The sequence below is a fragment of the Notamacropus eugenii genome, chromosome 3 (assembly GCF_028372415.1).
Source record: "Notamacropus eugenii isolate mMacEug1 chromosome 3, mMacEug1.pri_v2, whole genome shotgun sequence".
NCBI lineage: Eukaryota > Metazoa > Chordata > Mammalia > Diprotodontia > Macropodidae > Notamacropus > Notamacropus eugenii.
The window spans coordinates 160,696,491-160,715,353 of record NC_092874.1 but is presented as its reverse complement, the minus strand read 5'-3'; the positions used below and the strand labels follow the sequence as shown (position 1 = coordinate 160,715,353).

The 18,863-nt window shown below is 32.7% G+C and overlaps 1 protein-coding gene across 1 annotated transcript in view; it reads left to right on the top strand.

The window, feature by feature from the left end:
- PCLO (piccolo presynaptic cytomatrix protein) overlaps positions 1-18,863 on the top strand; it is a 558,031-nt gene that overhangs the window by 328,685 nt on the left and 210,483 nt on the right. Inside the window, 2 exon segments of the mRNA XM_072653223.1 lie at positions 3,704-5,903; positions 15,997-16,133. Coding sequence (XP_072509324.1) covers positions 3,704-5,903; positions 15,997-16,133 — 2,337 coding nt within the window.

Genomic DNA, 18,863 nt, shown 5'->3' with positions numbered 1-18,863 from the left:
CAGAACCATATGAATCAATAGATTGAGATGATCACAGAGAATCCTACGTTAATGAAGGAATATATTCCAGAAAGATGGAGGTAATAGTCCCTCTGTACTCTGCTCTAGTCAGACCACATATGGAATAATGTGTTCAGTTGTAGGTACCAGGTTTACAAAATAATACTGATAAGATATAAAACATCCAAAGGAAGGTTAGTAGGTTGAGCCTCAAAATCACGCTATGCGAAGACAAACTTTGTGTAGACCATGACAGATATCTTCAAATACTTGAAGCGTTATCATGTGGAATAATTATTCTATTTGTTACATTTAGATATAAGAAGATATAAAGATATAAATTTCATTTAGATATGAGGAGAAGTTTCCTAACAGTTAAAGCTACCAAAAGAATGCAATCAAGCAGTTTCAGGATAATGGATTATCCATTAGAAGCCTTTAACTAAAATTTGGATGACTACTGTCAAGTTTATTTTAATAGAAATTCTTCTTGGACTAGTGTGACTAGATGGCCTCTGAGGTTCTTGAGTTCTATGGACAGGGTAGCTCACAACCAAGGCAAAATATAATTTATGTAAGAAAAATCAAGGTCACAACTTTCAGCCAATGTTACAACCCAGATCTTCTGACTTCTAATCAAGTGCCCTTTCTACTACTTTTTCTACTGTCAAGTGTTAAATAAATTTCATATGTGTGTTTGAATTATCTCTACACATGGATTATAGGATGTTTAAGGGAAGATTCTCTATTTTTAATTTCCCTGTATCATTGATTATATTGCCTCAGAAATAATGGGTTTTTGCTAAATGTTAACCTTAATGAGAATACACAAGTCTATCATTCACATAAATGCAAGAGATATTAAATTAATTCAAAGCAATGACTTATCCCTCAGGATCTCTACTCTATATGACTTTCCATGTTGATACTAAACCATGAATAAGAATCTTCTTTTTACTGAAGTCTCTTGAGGATTTCGCTAACCACTTAAGATTTATGTGACTGAGACCATGTCTTCTTAACTTGTTGATGGGAATGTCATACAGGACAGAATAAAAAGGATTGCTAAAGGCCAGCCAGATTACATCTATTGCTTTCTCCTTATCTGCATGGCCTTTTGCATTATCCTTGCAGGAAATTAAATTGGCCTGTCATGATTTTCTCTTTACAAAATCACATTGATTTCCACCTTCTGCTTTTCACTGCCCATCACTACAGATCATTGCAGTTTATTGTTTGATGATTTGTGTTAGCAGTTTCCCAAGGTACTGAGCTAAGTTGACCAGTCTTTAATGACCTGAGTTGTCTTTCTTTACTCCGAAATAAGAGAAAGGAAAAAATGAAGGTTATAATTTGATACCATTTTCAAGGGCTTTTCTCTGGATGATATTTGGTTTTTTCTTCTTAAATATAGTACTCCATTTCTTTGGAATAGATATCTTCCTCCCACATTTCCGTGTTATTCCTCTAAATGGCAATTCAAATTCAGGATCCTCAAATGACTCATAATCCATTTCTTAAATACAGACACTCACAAACAACTTTACTATGACTAGCATTTACTCCTATGTGAGCATGTATATGTGTCTGCTTTTGGGGAAGGGGATGGTTACATATTAATATTGTACAACTCTAATTAGATTATGAACTCCTGGAAGGCAGGAACTCTTTTGTTTTTTGTTTTTAACCTTTTGTGTCTTCAGTGTTTAGTACAGTACCTGGCATGTGGAAGGTGCTTAGTAAATGCTTGTTGATATCTGATATTCTACCAGACTAGTGGATGTAAGAATTGCATTAGGGATGCTTGTACTTAACATGTTTCACTTAATCCTCCATAACAATTACTTGATTATAAATGGCTAAAGGGCAGAGACTATGTTCTTTTTATCATTGGGTCCCTTATGAGACTTAGTACGATCCCACTGCACATAGTGACTGCTCAATCAATTAGTTTATTAGAGAAAGGGGAGAGAAACAAGTAAGGGATGTGTCACACATACGTCTTTAACCCTTAAATAATCTATGGAATATTTCAAGTCTGTCATTTATAAATTTGTCTTATTGTATCTGTAAATATATTTCCAGCTTTTGCTTCCATTTATATGACTTGTATTTCCTGATTTTCCTTGAATTAGGAGGTTTCTCATTGCCATAGACTGAGTACTCTCTCTGTGTTGTATATAATGCTTATAACACTTTAACAGTTACTGGTAGCATATCATAAGCAACATCTCTTCACTCTGTCAATTACCAGCGTATGTAGCTGAGACACTGTTATGGAATGCTGGCTTAAGTAATTTTGGAAAGTAGAATTTAGCCTAAAGGTCATTTGTTTCTCATATGAATATACCACCATATACTGCAGTTTGTAATTAGCTTTCTTCCAGCCCCTTTCACTTTTTTCCTTACTGTTTAGTCTTCCTCTCTCTTTCCCTGTTTCAATAATAATTGATATTGCTTTTTTAAAATATTCCTAATTAAAAGTTTTATATATAGCAACTCAAGTTCCTTAGGATGGCAGCACTGTGCAAATATAAAACCACTAGGATAGGAATATCTTCCCAAGAAAAGCTTCATAAAAATTCAGGCTAACCATTGATTTATCAGATGGAAAAACAAAGTGGTAGAGCACTGGTTAGAGACTCAGACCTCAGGCTTCAAGTCCTGTGGTTGTTCAGTCATCCCTGACAATTTATGACTCCATTTGGGGTTTTCTTGGCAGAGTTGCCGGAGTGGTTTTCCATTTCTTTCTCCAGCTCATTTTACAGATCAGGAAACTAAAGCAAACAGGGTTAAGTGATTTGTTCATGGTCACACAGTTAGCAAATGTCTGAGGCCAGATTTTTGCTTGGGAAGACTAGTTTTCCTGATTCCAAGTCCAGTGCTCTATCTACCGTGCCACCTAGCTGCTCCATACTAGATTCACTTCTGCTTACTGATGGTGTGGTCTTGGATAAATCATTTACTATCTCTGAGACACAATTCATCTATAAAATGGGGAAAACAACCATTATATTGTCCTATATAACCTAAAAGTTGTCCTGAAGATTAAATGATATCATTATAAAGCAATTTGAAATACATTGGTAAATAAATATTAGATGCTATTATTATATGCATTTCTATACTGTTCTCATAAAGGAGTCTCTTTTATCTCATGTTTTTATGTTCTGAACTATTTATTTAGCAGGATCTGATTACTAGGAGAGCTTAAACTAAATGCAACGTTTTAAATTTATTTTCACCATTTCAAATTCACACCTATTTTGTGTGATGAACTTGCATTTTCACTAAAATGTAGTTTAAATTTTAGAATGGCTAACAATAGCATTTAACATCTTGAATTTTTGAGATAAATATATATATATGCATATATGTATGTCTTCAATGTAAATGTTATAAATATTGCCTTTTAAAAATGAAACTTACATGAACTTCACATGATGATAACATTTTAATCTTGTAGATAATGTAAAGATGCATATCACACTCAAAGACATAAAAAGGAGTGTTATATTCCAGTTAGTTGCATTTGATGAAAATAGAGATAAATGAAGTAGAATGAGGAAAGCAGATAAAGACTGAAGAATTTGATTATTGTATTCAGAGCTGTCAAATAAATAAAAGAGGGAATTTTTTTAAATGCCAGTTATGAATTTTTTTTCATTTTTCTGATCAATTTTCTTTTCCTTTTAAATTGTAGACCAAAGGTTCTCAGACTATGACCGCTTCCAGCACCCAGAAGAAAGTAAAGAGGACGCTACCAAATCCACCTCCTGAAGAAACCGCCTCAGGGACCCCATCAGCATATAGCACCATGGGTTCCGTTTCCCGAAGAAGAATCTGCAGAACTAACACAATGGCAAGAGCCAAAATCCTCCAGGATATAGATAGAGAACTTGACCTTGTAGAAAGGGAATCTGCAAAACTCAGGAAGAAGCAAGCTGAACTAGATGAGGAAGAAAAAGAGATAGATGCAAAATTGCGATACTTGGAAATGGGAATCAATAGAAGAAAAGAAGCCTTGTTAAAGGAAAGAGAAAAGAGAGAGAGAGCCTACCTCCAGGGAGTAGCTGAGGATCGTGATTATATGTCAGATAGTGAAGTAAGCAGTACTAGGCCAACTCGGATAGAAAGTCAACATGGTTTGGAAAGACCAAGAACTGCGCCCCAAACTGAATTTAACCAATTTATGCCACCACAAACACAGCCAGAATCTCAGCTAGTTCCCCCAACAAGTCCTTACAGCCAGTATCAATTCTCCTCCCCTGCTCTTCTCACACAAGCACCAACTCAGTATACCCAACAGTCTCCTTACCAACAGCAGCCTTTGTACCATCAGCAGGTTTCCCCTTATCAGACCCAGCCTACCTTCCAAACTGTGGCCACAATGTCCTTCACGCCACAAACACAGCCTCCACCAACTCCACAGCCCTCTTATCAACTTCCATCCCAGATGATGGTGATACAGCCAAAGCCACGGCAATCTACGTTGTACTTGGAGCCTAAAATAACATCTAATTATGAGGTCATTCGAAACCAACCTCTTATGATAGCACCGGTTTCCACTGAGAATACTTATGCAGTTTCCCACCTTGGTAGTAAGTATAATAGTTTAGACTTAAGAATAGGTTTAGAGGAAAGAAGCAGCATAGCAGGAAGTCCAATTTCAAGCATATCAGCAGATTCTTTCTATGCAGATATAGAACATCACACACCCCGGAATTATCTCTTAATTGATGACATTGGTGAGCTTACCAAAGGAACAACATCACTGAGCACTGCATTTAGTCTTCATGAGAAGGATTTGACAAAAACTGACCGCCTCCTTCAAACAACGGAGACACGCAGAACCCAAGAAGTTACAGATTTTCTGGCACCTTTACAGACTTCTTCAAGACTGCATTCCTATGTAAAAGCAGATGAAGACCCAATGGACGATCCCTATGAGCTGAAACTTCTCAAACAGCAGATCAAGCAGGAATTCCGTCGTGGTGCTGAAAGTTTAGACCATCTTGCTGGCCTTTCCCATTATTATCATGCAGATACTAGCTATAGGCATTTCCCCAAATCAGAGAAATATAGTATTAGTAGACTGACACTTGAAAAACAGGCTGCAAAACAACTTCCAGCCGCAATCCTTTATCAAAAGCAGGCAAAGCATAAAAAATCACTAATTGACCCTAAAATGTCAAAATTTTCACCTATTCAAGAGAGCAGAGACCTTGAGCCTGATTACTCAAGTTATATGACTTCTAGCTCTCCAGCAGTTGGAGGCATTTCCTCCAGGGCAAGACTTCTTCAGGATGATATTACATTTGGCCTTAGGAAAAATATCACAGACCAACAAAAATTCATAGGATCATCCCTCACTTCATCCCTTGGAACAGGCTTAGGCACCTTGGGTTCCACAATCCGGTCAGCATTACAGGATGAGGCAGACAAGCCTTATAGTAGTGGTACTAGATCAAGGCCTTCTTCTCGACCCTCCTCTGTCTATGGACTTGATTTATCCATAAAGAGAGATTCATCAAGCTCTTCTTTAAGACTGAAGGCTCAAGAGGCTGAAGCATTAGATGTTTCTTTTAGTCATGTGACACCCTCTGGCAGAACTAAACCGACAAGTCTTCCTATTAGCCAGAGCAGAGGAAGAATACCAATTGTCGCTCAGAACTCAGAAGAAGAAAGTCCCTTGAGCCCTGTTGGCCAGCCTATGGGAATGGCAAGAGCTGCAGCTGGACCACTGCCACCAATATCAGCTGATACTAGAGATCAGTTTGGATCAAGTCATTCATTGCCCGAGGTGCAGCAGCATATGAGAGAAGAGTCACGGACTCGAGGCTATGATCGGGATATAGCATTCATCATGGATGACTTCCAACATGCCATGTCAGACAGTGAAGGTAAACCAGGCCCCAAGCCGTTACATTCCTATCAAAACACAGATCCTCATTTCTCTGCATGTCTAATTGTCCTTCTCCAAGGACTTATTCTTCCTGTTTTCTTGGTGTGTTGTTTGTATATTTATTTTAATTTTATTTTCTGTAAAAGAAGAGTCTGTATTATGTGTAGTTTTGAAAGCATGTTTTATTTTCATTTTTTTGTTGTTGTTGTTGACAATATTTCTCTTCCTGTTCTGGTTTTCCCTTGATTTCTTTGCATATGTTCTGTTATCTCCTTATCTGAAGTCATTATCAAATTAGTTACTTTTAAATAAAACATGGTCATCCTTTACTTTCATAGATGGAACTTTAGTCCCTGAAATTAACTTAAAATTTTTTTTTCTAAAATTTATGTATAACTTTGGAAGATCATGATCAATTTCCTTCAGTTTGCTTTGTTAAATTAATAAGTCTTAGACCTAGTAGTATTTCCCTGCTGAATTTTACCCTCTGCAGTTTTATTAGTTCCTATCTTGTCATTCAAAAACCATATTTAAAGGTTAATAAGACTTAATAAACCAGTGATAATTTGACATTCCTCTTGAATTTAAATAGTTAGAATTATGGAACTCAGACATGAAAGCAACTTTAGAAGTTCATAGAATCTGAACGAATCATTTAATTAATGCTTTTAGAAAAGTTTATGTAGTGCAGCTGTATTTCTCTTGGTCAATAGAGGACCACTGGATCAACCATTTTTATTTTATTGACCAATCAATTGAGTTGCAGAGTCCATTTGACTGATTTTTTTTCTTTCATTTAACTGTTTGAATGAATTGATTAAACCACCTAGAGTTTTTATGTAAGCATCATTTCAGAATTGTTGTTGACAGAAATAAGTAAGGTGTTTTTCAACAACCATTAAAAAGAAGATACTACTATTATCACAGTAACTTATTCATCTCAGGTGATTAGGTAATAAAATGAAATATTAATAATGAATATAATATAATACTTTATTAAGCTAAATAACACCTAAAGACTCTGTCTACCTGTTGACAACAGAGGTCAATGAAATACCAAAAATTCAGTCGGACATCTTGGATGTTTTGTTTACATGATGTCAAAACATGTAGATATTTCTAGTATACAACTATGTGGCGTTATTTATGCAAAGTTTATGAAAGACTGAATTGTTGATTTTTCATGTGATAAGGAAGTATTAAGTATATGAAATTATATTTTTTGTGATTGTCTAAACTATGTTAAAAGGTCATCAATCTGACAGTAAACATTTATAAAATATAGAAAATGTATTGATTACAGCAATGCAAGAAATATGTAAGATTTAACATGAAATTTATTTAAAATATAAAGCAGAAAAATTAATGAAAATCACTTGGACATTGAATGAAAGGGGGAAATTGTAAAATTAATAAATGCTTGCCATAAATTTTCATGTTATTGTGTTAATGTGTCATAAAATAAAAATGCATGTTGTTTTACTCCTTGTAAAAATGATTATCTCAGTAGAAAAATGTGCATGACATGAAATGGTATAAGTTTTCTTTCATGTTTAATTTATAATTTCCAATTACCAAAATATTTCTGTTCAACTGTGTCTCATTTTGCTTTTAAAATATTAGCTGTTGTACTGTAAGATGAAATAGAAAACATTTGTTCAGTTACCTCGCAGAATTCATTTTTGTTTCACAATGTGTGAAGCTACACTTTCCTTTCCAACTTACAATATCAGTATAATAAGGACTTATTTGCAGGTACTGAAAGAACCCAGTGAAAAGTGGAAAATACAGTTCTTGACCAAATCAAACATTTGCTATTAGTTCCTTTTGTGAACTCAATTTTTTTGCAAAGCCTATATATGAAGAAACAGCCTTTAAAGTTGTTTCTTCAAGTGTTCCAAGATTCTGTATATCTTGAATAAATTCTTAAAGTGGTTAATTCCCATATATTTTTTCTACATTGCATAATGCAATGACTATAACCACCCTAACTTGACAAGAGTCTTTCATTATGAAATATAAGGTAAGTAGAGAAGCAGGTCTTCAAATGAAGATCTTTTATACTATAACAAAATTAAGATACAGGATCACAAAATTACTACAGATTTATGCTGTTTTTAAAAGTGTAATAAAGTTTAGTGACTATGGGTGAAACACAAACCCTTTGTCTCTCATATAGTACCCTAATATTGGAGTAGTCACATCTCATTACCCAGCTGAGAGAGTTACATATCATTTCTTTCCATAAATCAGAATTTTTGTTAATGGAATTTATACAGTCTTGGTTCATTTTACATGATGGTAAAGAGGCAAATTTTCCTTTTAATGAATATAGTGCAGTCTGAAATAAGAAAAATTGGGCCAACTCGTACATTTTTGACAGTCATCTTTAACATTAAAAATAGTTTGTGGATGTTATTGCTTTACATATTATATGAAATTACTAATTAAAATGCCAAGTATTTATCACAAGCAAATTAATTTAAGATCACCTATTAATTATTTTTGCTGTTTAAATAACACAAACCTTTTTAGATCCTTTACATCAATAGGTTTCAGCTTTTGATGCTTTCTGATTAACTGTATGTCATTCCTATAGTGACACTTCAAGTAAAATTAATTATTGTTCTCATCTAGGTTTCTATATTTCCTTTTATTTTCTCTGAGTGTTGTTTTTATTACTGAAGGTTGCTTTGATTTACTTTTTACTCATTCAGCAAACCGTTTAGTCAGAAAATGTAAGTGTGTGAGTGGTAGACTTATATGAGCAAAACAGAATTGAATAGGATCTGAAAGTAAAGTTAATCTCTTTGACTTTGGTTCACCCTAAGCAAGGGGGTATTCAAACAATTAGTTCATTTTCTCATGGAGCTATCATAAGGGGTCAAATGAAGTTAAATCAGTCTTTGTTGGGGTTTTTTTTTTTGTCATAGCTTTATAGAAGCAACTTAGAAAACAAATTTATTTTCCCATATTTATAAATATCGTCAGTACTGTGCATCTTACAAGTGAATTCAAGCCATGCAAAAAAAAATAGTCAGTGGCTTAATTTATTTCAATTGTTAAAAGTTGTTTTTAAAAATGTTAATATTAGAAACAAACAAGGACAGAGAAAAAGAGTATGTGCTGAGATAAGTTGGGAGGCAGAAGGGGAAGATGATTTGGATTAACAAATGAGTATTTTTGTAGCTTATTTAATTCAATAATGAATCACTGAGTATAGTTTGTATTCTTTCTTCAAAGTTATATATCATAATAAATTTCTTTATTTTCATGAATTATTATCTAGAGCTAAAATTGGTGCATCATAAGGCAAAACATATATTGTAAAAAATGATTTAGTAACTTCTAATTAGGACCCTGGGGACAGAGGTTTCAATGTAACAAAATGTACACTTATCATAATTAGAAGGATATTAAACATCCTCTAAATGTTGCTATTATTTCTCTCGTTTCCATGTAGAAATAAATTTTTGTTAAATTTAGTACTAATGCACCAATTCATTTATTCACTAATGTTTTATTAAGTACCTGTTATATTCAAGGCCTTCTGAGAGACAATATGGGGGTTACATAGTAAATGTTCTTATCCTTCAAGAAATTTACAGTCTAGTCATAAAACTAAAATAAGACACAAACACATTATTTATAAAACAAGAAAAAAATATAAGAAATAGTAGAATATTTAGTAGTTCAGAGGACAGAGAGGATAATTCTATTTATGATCAAATGCTTCAAGGCCATCAATTGTTGGCTAGGCCTTAAAGGACAGGTAGGATGTGATGAGAGAAAAAAATATTATTGACATTACTAACTATCATCACCAAAGGAGTGAAAATGGGAACATTAAGGCATGTATTAGTATCAATGAGTATTTCATTTTGGTTACAGAATAAGTATATGGGATGGAGGAGTAATGGGAAGTAAAACTGGTAAAAGAGGAGGAAGATTGAGGTAGATAATCTGCATTCAAATGTCAGAGAAAGGGGGTTGGATTTTAGTTGGTTGGCAATCTGAGTCATTAAGAAAGACAGAGGGAGAAAAGTGGTAGTATAATGTCCAGGAAACCATGAGGTTAAAAAATGTCAGATGGCTAAGATGCTACTAAAGAGTCAAAAAAGCCAAGCGCTGAATAAATAAGAATGTCACTAGATTTAGAAATTAGATAAGCATCAGATTCCAAAAGCTATCAATTTAGAACATTTCATGAGTATTTAAGCAATTTAAAATGGATTTCATGTGCATGTATACCTACATATTTGTGTACATACATACACACACACACACACACACACCTACCTACATACATTATGCTTCTGATGTTTTAATTCACATTTATTACGACAAAGTAGGGAGCCTTTCCCCAAGGCCAATAAGCACGTAATTATAAACTATGCACCAAGGTAAATATTTCGAACATGCAGGTATATAAGCTCCTGAAATAAGTTCTCCTTTTCACTTATTCATTCAAATAAATTACATTCCAATGTAAAAATAAATTTTCTACACAAAAGGGATATTTTTCTCATGTTACTCAACTTAAACTGGGGAAATGACCTATTTAAATGATGTATCATTTAAAAATATTGAGAGACTAAAGAGATAAATGTGACCTGAATGTGGAAGACCTAAGAACTTACCTAAGAGTTATCTTTATGAGAAATGCTAAGTGAATTGCCTCAATAGCTTTAATTCTTAGGCAAAATTCATTTTATAATAATTTTGCATTTTAGAAATTGAGGCCAGTAGTCCATTTTTTCTTTTTTTGCTTCAGGCTTAGAAAGAATGTTTATAAAAACACAAGGAGGACCACTGTCTGAAGAGTATGGATTCCCGTTCTCTGCTGTACAAAGCTATTAGAGAACAGGTGCACCTACTCTTGCCAAAGAAACTGCTATGATACTTTTTCTCCATAACCTCAACATCAGGAACTACATTTTCAAAGGAAGCAGACACATGCACTTGGTAGACTGGGGAGAATAGAAGGTAGATATATTAGTAGAAGATCCCCTCTATACATTTTCAGAGAACATGCCCTCAAAAATGGAGTAATGGGAGGACATTTTAGTTGAGAAGCTGACTGATGAATAGAATGACTTTGTAGAAGCATTATGGCCCTAAGGGTAAAAAAATTATTCCACAAATTGTCAACTCATTTGTATTTATTTGTTTTAAAATAGAGATGTGCTGCCATAGGAAAATAGACACCCCACATTTACAAGAAGATAGACACAATCTTGTGCCTACTATGTGTTTAAACATTGTATAATACCAGCCAAGTATACCAAGTAAGCACAAGATATGACCTTTGCCTGCAAGGAGTTTACAAACTTGTTATGAAGAAAAGACAGAAACCCATGAGACAAGAGAATAAGGCAGAGCATAATGAATTGTCAAACTTCCTGATCTGGATGATACATGACAAAGGAATTTAGAGAAGCCAAGAAGAGACTAGTGTGGAAAGGCATAGTCAAGAATATTTTTCTTTTTTTGAAGGATATAATTAGGACATAAATATGCACAGACTTCAAGTCACCGTTTCCCAGAAAAAGGTCATTTCTAATTAAAAAAAAAACAGGAATATTAAGTAAATGTCCATGCAATGCAATTCAGCATATCTGTAGGAAGCATTAATAAGAATGGCCTTATTAGAGTTGATGAGTAGTAAAAACTGAAGTTCAATAATTTAGATGAGACAAAATCCTGAAAGTCTTTTTAAGTTTTGCCTAAGATGATCAGCTTGATTTGGTATTAAATTATAGATCCTTGACAAATGTAGTGTTTTAGGAAATGCAGTATAGATGAGTTAAAAGTCAGAAAGAGTTAAGATAAGAGTCCCATAATGTTCTAGAAATTTGTAGTAATCCATACACGAAATGATAAGGACATTGGCTGTGATAGTGGCAATGAGAATGGAGAAAGGAGGATATGTCCAAAGGGTGCTGAAATTAAGAAACTATAGGATTTTGTATGTATAAAAGTTTCAGTTGTTTATGTGACCCATCATGTGATTGTGCTAATGAATGGATGAAGTGAGGATGAAGATAAAAATAATTTTGGATAAGGAGATGATTGAACTGTGAATGATAGAGGTCAGAAGTGTTGTCAGGTTGGATATTAAATTTAGTGAAGATAATACAGGCAAGATGGGAAGAATGTCAGGTGTCAAAGCCACTGAAATAGAGGATGTTGCATTGTAGACATTGGTATATTAATGAATTACAACAAATTCAAATGAATGGATTGCATCAAGAATTAATGATGAATCAGTTCTCTTAAAAATAGGGTGTTTGAGAAATCATTTATTACATAAAAACAAAAGTCAATAATAGAACGTTAGTTTTAAAATAGTAGTAGTAAGTGGAGAGTAAGACAGAGAGGAATCCTTCTTTCTTTTCTTTTGGAATGACCTAATTCGAATGTAAAGTCTTAGTGAGAAAAACTCACTAATTTCGCTATATTAGTATACTTGGAGGAAATCCAAGTTTCCTCGAAGAAGTGATAGGAAATGAGGAATATTTGAGGATAAAGAGGAGTTGGGCCATAATCAAAGAGTATACTAATGGAATGGGTTTCAGTAAGGGAAAAAAAAAGATGAAATAAGTTGGGCTAAGATTTCAAAAGAAAGTAGAATTGATGGGAGTCTTGAGGTAGGAGAGGCAAATTGATGAGAATCGATTATAAAGAAATAGTGTTAGGAGATAAGGTGAGCATACATTAATAGTAAGTAGCATGAGAGGGAGTGCTAGTTAGACAGTCTCTTATTACCAGAGGAAATTAGAGGTTAGGCCACCCTGACATTCCAAATGGAGTGCTGATGTGGCTGTGCTTTTGTAAAACTTCTTAGTTGCAGTTGGCTGTCTTAGTTTGTGTTCAAGATTCCTGGTGGATCAAGGAAGATTCAATCTCCTACGTACAACTCAAGGTACTAAATAGCTCTAACGGGTATGTCTTAGTTATATGCAGTAAGAATTATAGTGCTAGAGCTCAATTGCAATGTTGACGTGAGAGGGGTAGTCAAATTGAGAGTTATCATAAAGGAGATACCATGAGAAACAATGTCCAAGGGTATGAAGAGGAGAGAAAAATGGAAGTTCAAAGACTGAGGTTTTGGAGTATGTTCACAATTGGGTGTGGCATTTTTAAAAGAAAATGAGACACCAAAGGAATGAACACAGACCAGGAAATGGATAAAAGTAATTATGGCCAAAAAAAAAAAAGCAAAGGAAAAACTAGTTTAATATATCAGGTGTCACAGAAGAATGAGGAGAAAAGGAATGTTGTCAATTTTTAACTCAAGTATTGTGATAGGCAGAACATTAGAGTAAATACTTGGTTGAGGTAAATCCACAAAAGGAAAGTTTCTGAGGATTTACATGAGAATTTGCCTTTTCTATCCATTATTTATTCCTGTGGAAATAACAAAATTATAATTTTTGCCTCACTTTGGCCCCAAATGACGTTATTTCACTCCAAAGAAACAAAAGAGAATCATGCAAACAGTCAAAATAATAAAAAATTGAAACACTGGAATATAATTTCATTTGATAAGTACTCTACTTGCAAAAGTATTCGATGTATCATTGTAGATTTTTTTAGATTTATCTCAACATGTTATTTAAAACAGTTCATGTCTTATACCATTTCATGGATTTCTTTTAGGAAATAGAAGATGCAACTATTTATTTGTGTTAATTTTTTAGCATTATTTAATGTTTTTCATTTATTCCTGGAGCATCTATTGAAAGGGTACTCACATGTCTGAGGGTAAAATGGATAATTAAAGCAGGAATTTAATTTTACCAAACTGAAAAAATATTAAAACATTTGATGAGACAAATAAGAGCTCTGAAATAATTTTTCTAGATTGAGAAAAAAACTTTTAAAAGTACCTCATATAATCATATTTTATTAAATGAGGTTGTTTTAAAGCTGTCTGCATTCTACATCTTCAGTGTATATAATAAAATTAATAAACAACTTAATATAACTTTTGCAAATTATGTATATATATATATACATATATATATAAATCTTGCCTTTTGAAATCTAAAATATACTAAAATGAAAATGGTCCCACTGGAAATAACATCACAATATACAAAAGTTATTTTAAAAGCATCCCATGAACTATTTTTGTCAATGTGATACCTTTAAAGGGTATGACTGATTTTTTCCTTAATGAACTAACCAGTTGCCCAAGTGAATCAATAAAACTCATTGGGGGGTGGAGGCAGCAGGTAGGTGCCATGTAGACATTTGACTTTAAGGCTGGGTCCTCATCATGTCACAGTTTTTGTTTTGTTTTTCTCTCCCCAGGGCTTGAAGTTTTTTCTTTTTTTTCATTTTTTTCTAACAATACTTAGCCATTAGTTTGTATATCATTGTATAAATTTCACCTCTTTTCCTTGGAGGACATCCTTCCCATGTTCCACCCTGAATTGCAGTATAGAACTTTTCCTTATGGAGGACCAGATAAACTTACCACTCAGTTTAGTAAAATGACTGGTAAAGAATGACATTAGTTAAAAAAATATATTTTTAAAAACTATTGGATTGATTAATATCTTATGAAATTAATTAGCTACATAAATGTCAAATTAAAACAAAATAAGAAATCAAAATTCCATGAGTTTCTCAGTGATTCAAGAACTGATCATTTAATTTGTGAGAGAAAATAACAGAAAATAAATAATATTGACTTACCTTTTTCAGTTTTAGGGAATATTTGTAGCTAAGAGTAAAATAGAGATACTACTAGTTGCTAAAATTAGAAAGATTTTAAAATTCATTTCCTTATTTGACATTTTACCCATCTAATACTTATAATTCTATTTGAAAAGGGGAAAAACACACACAGTTGATACAGTGACAACTGTGTGTCACACATAGACACACACACACACTGAACTAGAAATGCAAAATTGAACCTAGATAGAATGGCAACCACCTAGTTCTTAAAGCAAAATAGAAGTTTTGTGTTTGGTATATTTTGTACTCACAATGTAGTTATGTCTTAATGTGACACAAATATTGTTATCCATAGTATAGGAGAGCGTAATATATAGTATTCATTGACTTCATCTCAAGAACACTACCTCGTTATGTGTCATACATAGCTCATATCAGCATGAAATGTTAATCTTATCATTTGTACTACATATGAGGAAGTATTGGAATCTGCCTTACAGTGGAAGCGTTAAAGTTATAATTCAGAATAAACTAAATATGGAAGATGGCTACTATTTGGAAGGCAAAGATATGTAATCATTATGATACGAGGAAATTTATTCTATCAGGTCCCCATACCACCTACATATGCATCTTTCCCCCCTAATGTTTGTTCTGATAGTATACATGTTTACCAAAATTATGTTATTTCTACCTATGAAAACCTGAAAATGAGCAACGTTTATAAGGTAAAAAAGAGTTGTCTAGAAAACAAAAACTTCAGTTTATCACATTTACTAACAGTTAAATTGGCACTCGAAAGAAAAGTATAGAGAATAAAATTAACCAAATTTTATCTTTTATAAAGTTCTAAAAAATGACTGAAAAGATGGTAATAAAGGAAAAGAGAAGTGGTAGACTAGTAGACTCCTCCTCACTATAGGACTAGTGAAAATCTTTTGAGAACAAAATTAATATAAAAACTTCTCTATGATATTTCAAGAAGGCAAAATTAATGTGTAAATATTTTATATTTTTAAGTCTCTACTTTGGATGTAGAAAAGTCTAACAAATATTAAGACCTCCTAAACCATCACTGCATTGAATTAAACACTTAAAATGGTCCCTAAGATTTTCTCTGTGTATAAAATTATCTGACAGGGACTTTTAAATATAACATTATTCTATACTTGTGACATGGCCTTTTTATATTATATTATTTCATAGGAGTATAATATTTTAGTGGATTTTGTTATTGGTGGTGGTATTTTGAAAAATGTGTCTTGTTTTCACTGGAAATTGTATTTCAGCTGCATGAATAATTTTTAAAAATGCATGTTTGTATTATGGATCATCTTTTACTCTGTCTTCTACTCCGTTCATCTGGGTTGGAACATTTGACATTTCCTTGGTTTCCAAAGCCTATCACCTACGTCGTGAGGAAACAGATTGGTTTGACAAGCCCAGGGAAACTCGTTTAGAAAATGGACACGGTCTTGATCGGAAACTGCCAGAAAGACTGATTCATTCAAGACCTCTCAGTCAACATCAAGAACAAGTAAGTACTTCATTAAATTTTACTTTTAAATCATTTTAAAGGTCAAATTCTGCCCTAAATGCTCTCAGTTTTCTTAAATCAAAATGAAATTATACTGTCACCATTTGACCTTTTGTAATTCTTAGTAAAAAAAAAAATCATGTGACCCTGCCAAAATTAAAATAATCTGGTTGTAGTTGATAATGACAATTGCATCAAAATGCATTGTATGACAATGACATGTCCACAACATAATAATTTAATAAGTAAGCAGCATTCTAGAATCATAATATCAGATTATTTCATTGAGGTAACTTTTTTTGCATCAATTAGTGGAAAAAAGTTTGTCTTGATTTATTGCTTACCTTGAAAATGGGCCCCTGCATATAATTATCCAATACTATATTTAGATCAACATGAGCTCCAAATTACTATTGATTATGGACAGATAAAGAAAAATAAGAATGTAATATCTCAAAACTAAATTATTTCATGTTCAATGTTTCTTTTTTCACAATCCATTTTTAACATTCATTTTTAACAGAAGTGTAAAACAAAGATGACTAAACCCATCATTTTCATTCATTCATTCATTTAGTCTTCACCACTGTATTATGAATTCTTTGTTATTGTTCAGTCATATCATATCCAACTCTTTGTGATTGTTTTTCCAATATTTTTTGTTCATATGCTACGTAGTATCTAAGTTCTGGATCGTATTTCTTCCTTATTCCTTTGTTCCAAAAGTTAGGGAATAAGGCTAAACTCAGTCTGAACATATGAATTAAAAGGCATTTAAATTGTCTTCACTTTGATTGTAATGACAAATAGAATGATTTATTTGTCAATATGAGTTCATCCTTGTAATTTTTTTTAATTCTAAGAAATTATTCAGCTATAGAATTCATGATTTTTCAGATAGCCTCTCCTTTAAGTCTTTTGCTTTCCTGTCTAGGAAATCAAAACCAAAATCAAGACAAAACAAAAATGTAAATGCCTTAATAATATAAATATTATGTTTAAGCTACATAGACAATACTTTCATTTACATATAGTGCTACATTAAATTTTTTTGCAAGACTACTCTTTCTAATTTATCCACATAATATAAAGAGGCAAGAGCCTATGATTATATTTTACAATGAATTATGTAGATCTATCTCCCCTTTAATATATAACAGCATCATTCTTACTAGTAAGGCAATGATGATGGTCAGTAGATAGTTGAACTTGAAGTCAAGAAGACCAGAGTTCAAATCTGTTCTCAGACACTTGACAGTTTTATGACCCTCAGTCAGTCATTTAGCCCAGCCTAAGTCTCCTTATCTGTAAAATGGTAAAAATAATAGCACATATTTCACAGAATTATACAAATCAAATGAGTTTACATAAATTTTTTGCAAACCTTAAGACACTGTATAAATTCTTGGCTTTATTAATAAATATAGATATGGCATCTTTATTAAGATAAATCTTAAGTATACAGTTGATATTCCTCTATATATATATAAAATTCTGCTCTAGTGAATAATTTGTGATAGTTTTTAGAGAAATTGTAACTTGATAGCAACTTAATGGCAAGATTGAAATAGATCTTGTATTGGAGAATCATTAACTAAACTTCCATAAAGAGAATATATAAAAGGAATTGAATTCATTAGATTCTTCCTTTTTAAAAAAAAATATATTTTATGAGGGAAAAATATAAACAGGTACAATATATTTTTTTCATTAGCAGTATTTCTTGGAACTAACACAATTTTTTCAAAATTTTTAAAAATTTTATTAACATAGTAACATTCTGTGAAAGAGGGAAAAACATATCATCCTTAGTTTCATTCTTTTTTTAATCACTAAAATACTAAAGGGAAATGTGATATTTTGGTACCAATAAACACAAATGTTACTGTTTCAAAGTTTCTGTACCACTAAGATTTATGCATAGGAAATCTCAGGAAATTAATATAATAAAGAAAAATGGATTATTTCAAAACCTTAGTAGATCTTTTAAAAGAAAATGAAGTATTTTTACCTTAAAGGTAATAAACAAGAAGTAAGTAATATAAATATACTATTACTTCAATTTGGTAGTCACATTAGCTATAAAAACAAATCACTATGGGGCCTGGAATCAGGAAGACTCATCTTCCTGAGTTCAAATACATCCTTAGACATTTACTAGCCCTGAAACCCTGGGCAAGTCACCCTGTTGGCCTCAAGTTCCTTATCTGTAAAATGAGCTGGAGAAGGGAATAACAAACCACTCTAGTATCTTTGCCAAGAAAAACCCAAATAAGGTCACAAAGAGTTGGACACAACTGAAACAACTAAACACCGCCAATATGTAACTCCATTGGAATGGAAATTATTATAATACCAAATCAGCAGAATTGCTTCCAGCTCATGTCTAGGACCTTGGACAACTTATTTAATTTCCCTACATCTCAGGCAGTTTGTCTATAAAAACCTTTTCTGTACCTCCTGATTATCATGATGGTATCAATGGTGTTAATAGTCCTGTGCCACTAAGCCTAATTGAATCATCACTTCTGTATCTAAATCCTGTGATCCTAAAACTGGAAAGGAAATACTAAGCAATGGCAAAAGAAAAGAGATAGTTTAATAGTAGTAATAATAACTTGCATATTAGTTGCATTTTATACTTTAAAATTTTATGTCCTCACAATAGTCATGTGTGATAGGTCTAATATACACACATATGCATATATATGTATTATGTCTCTGTATGTT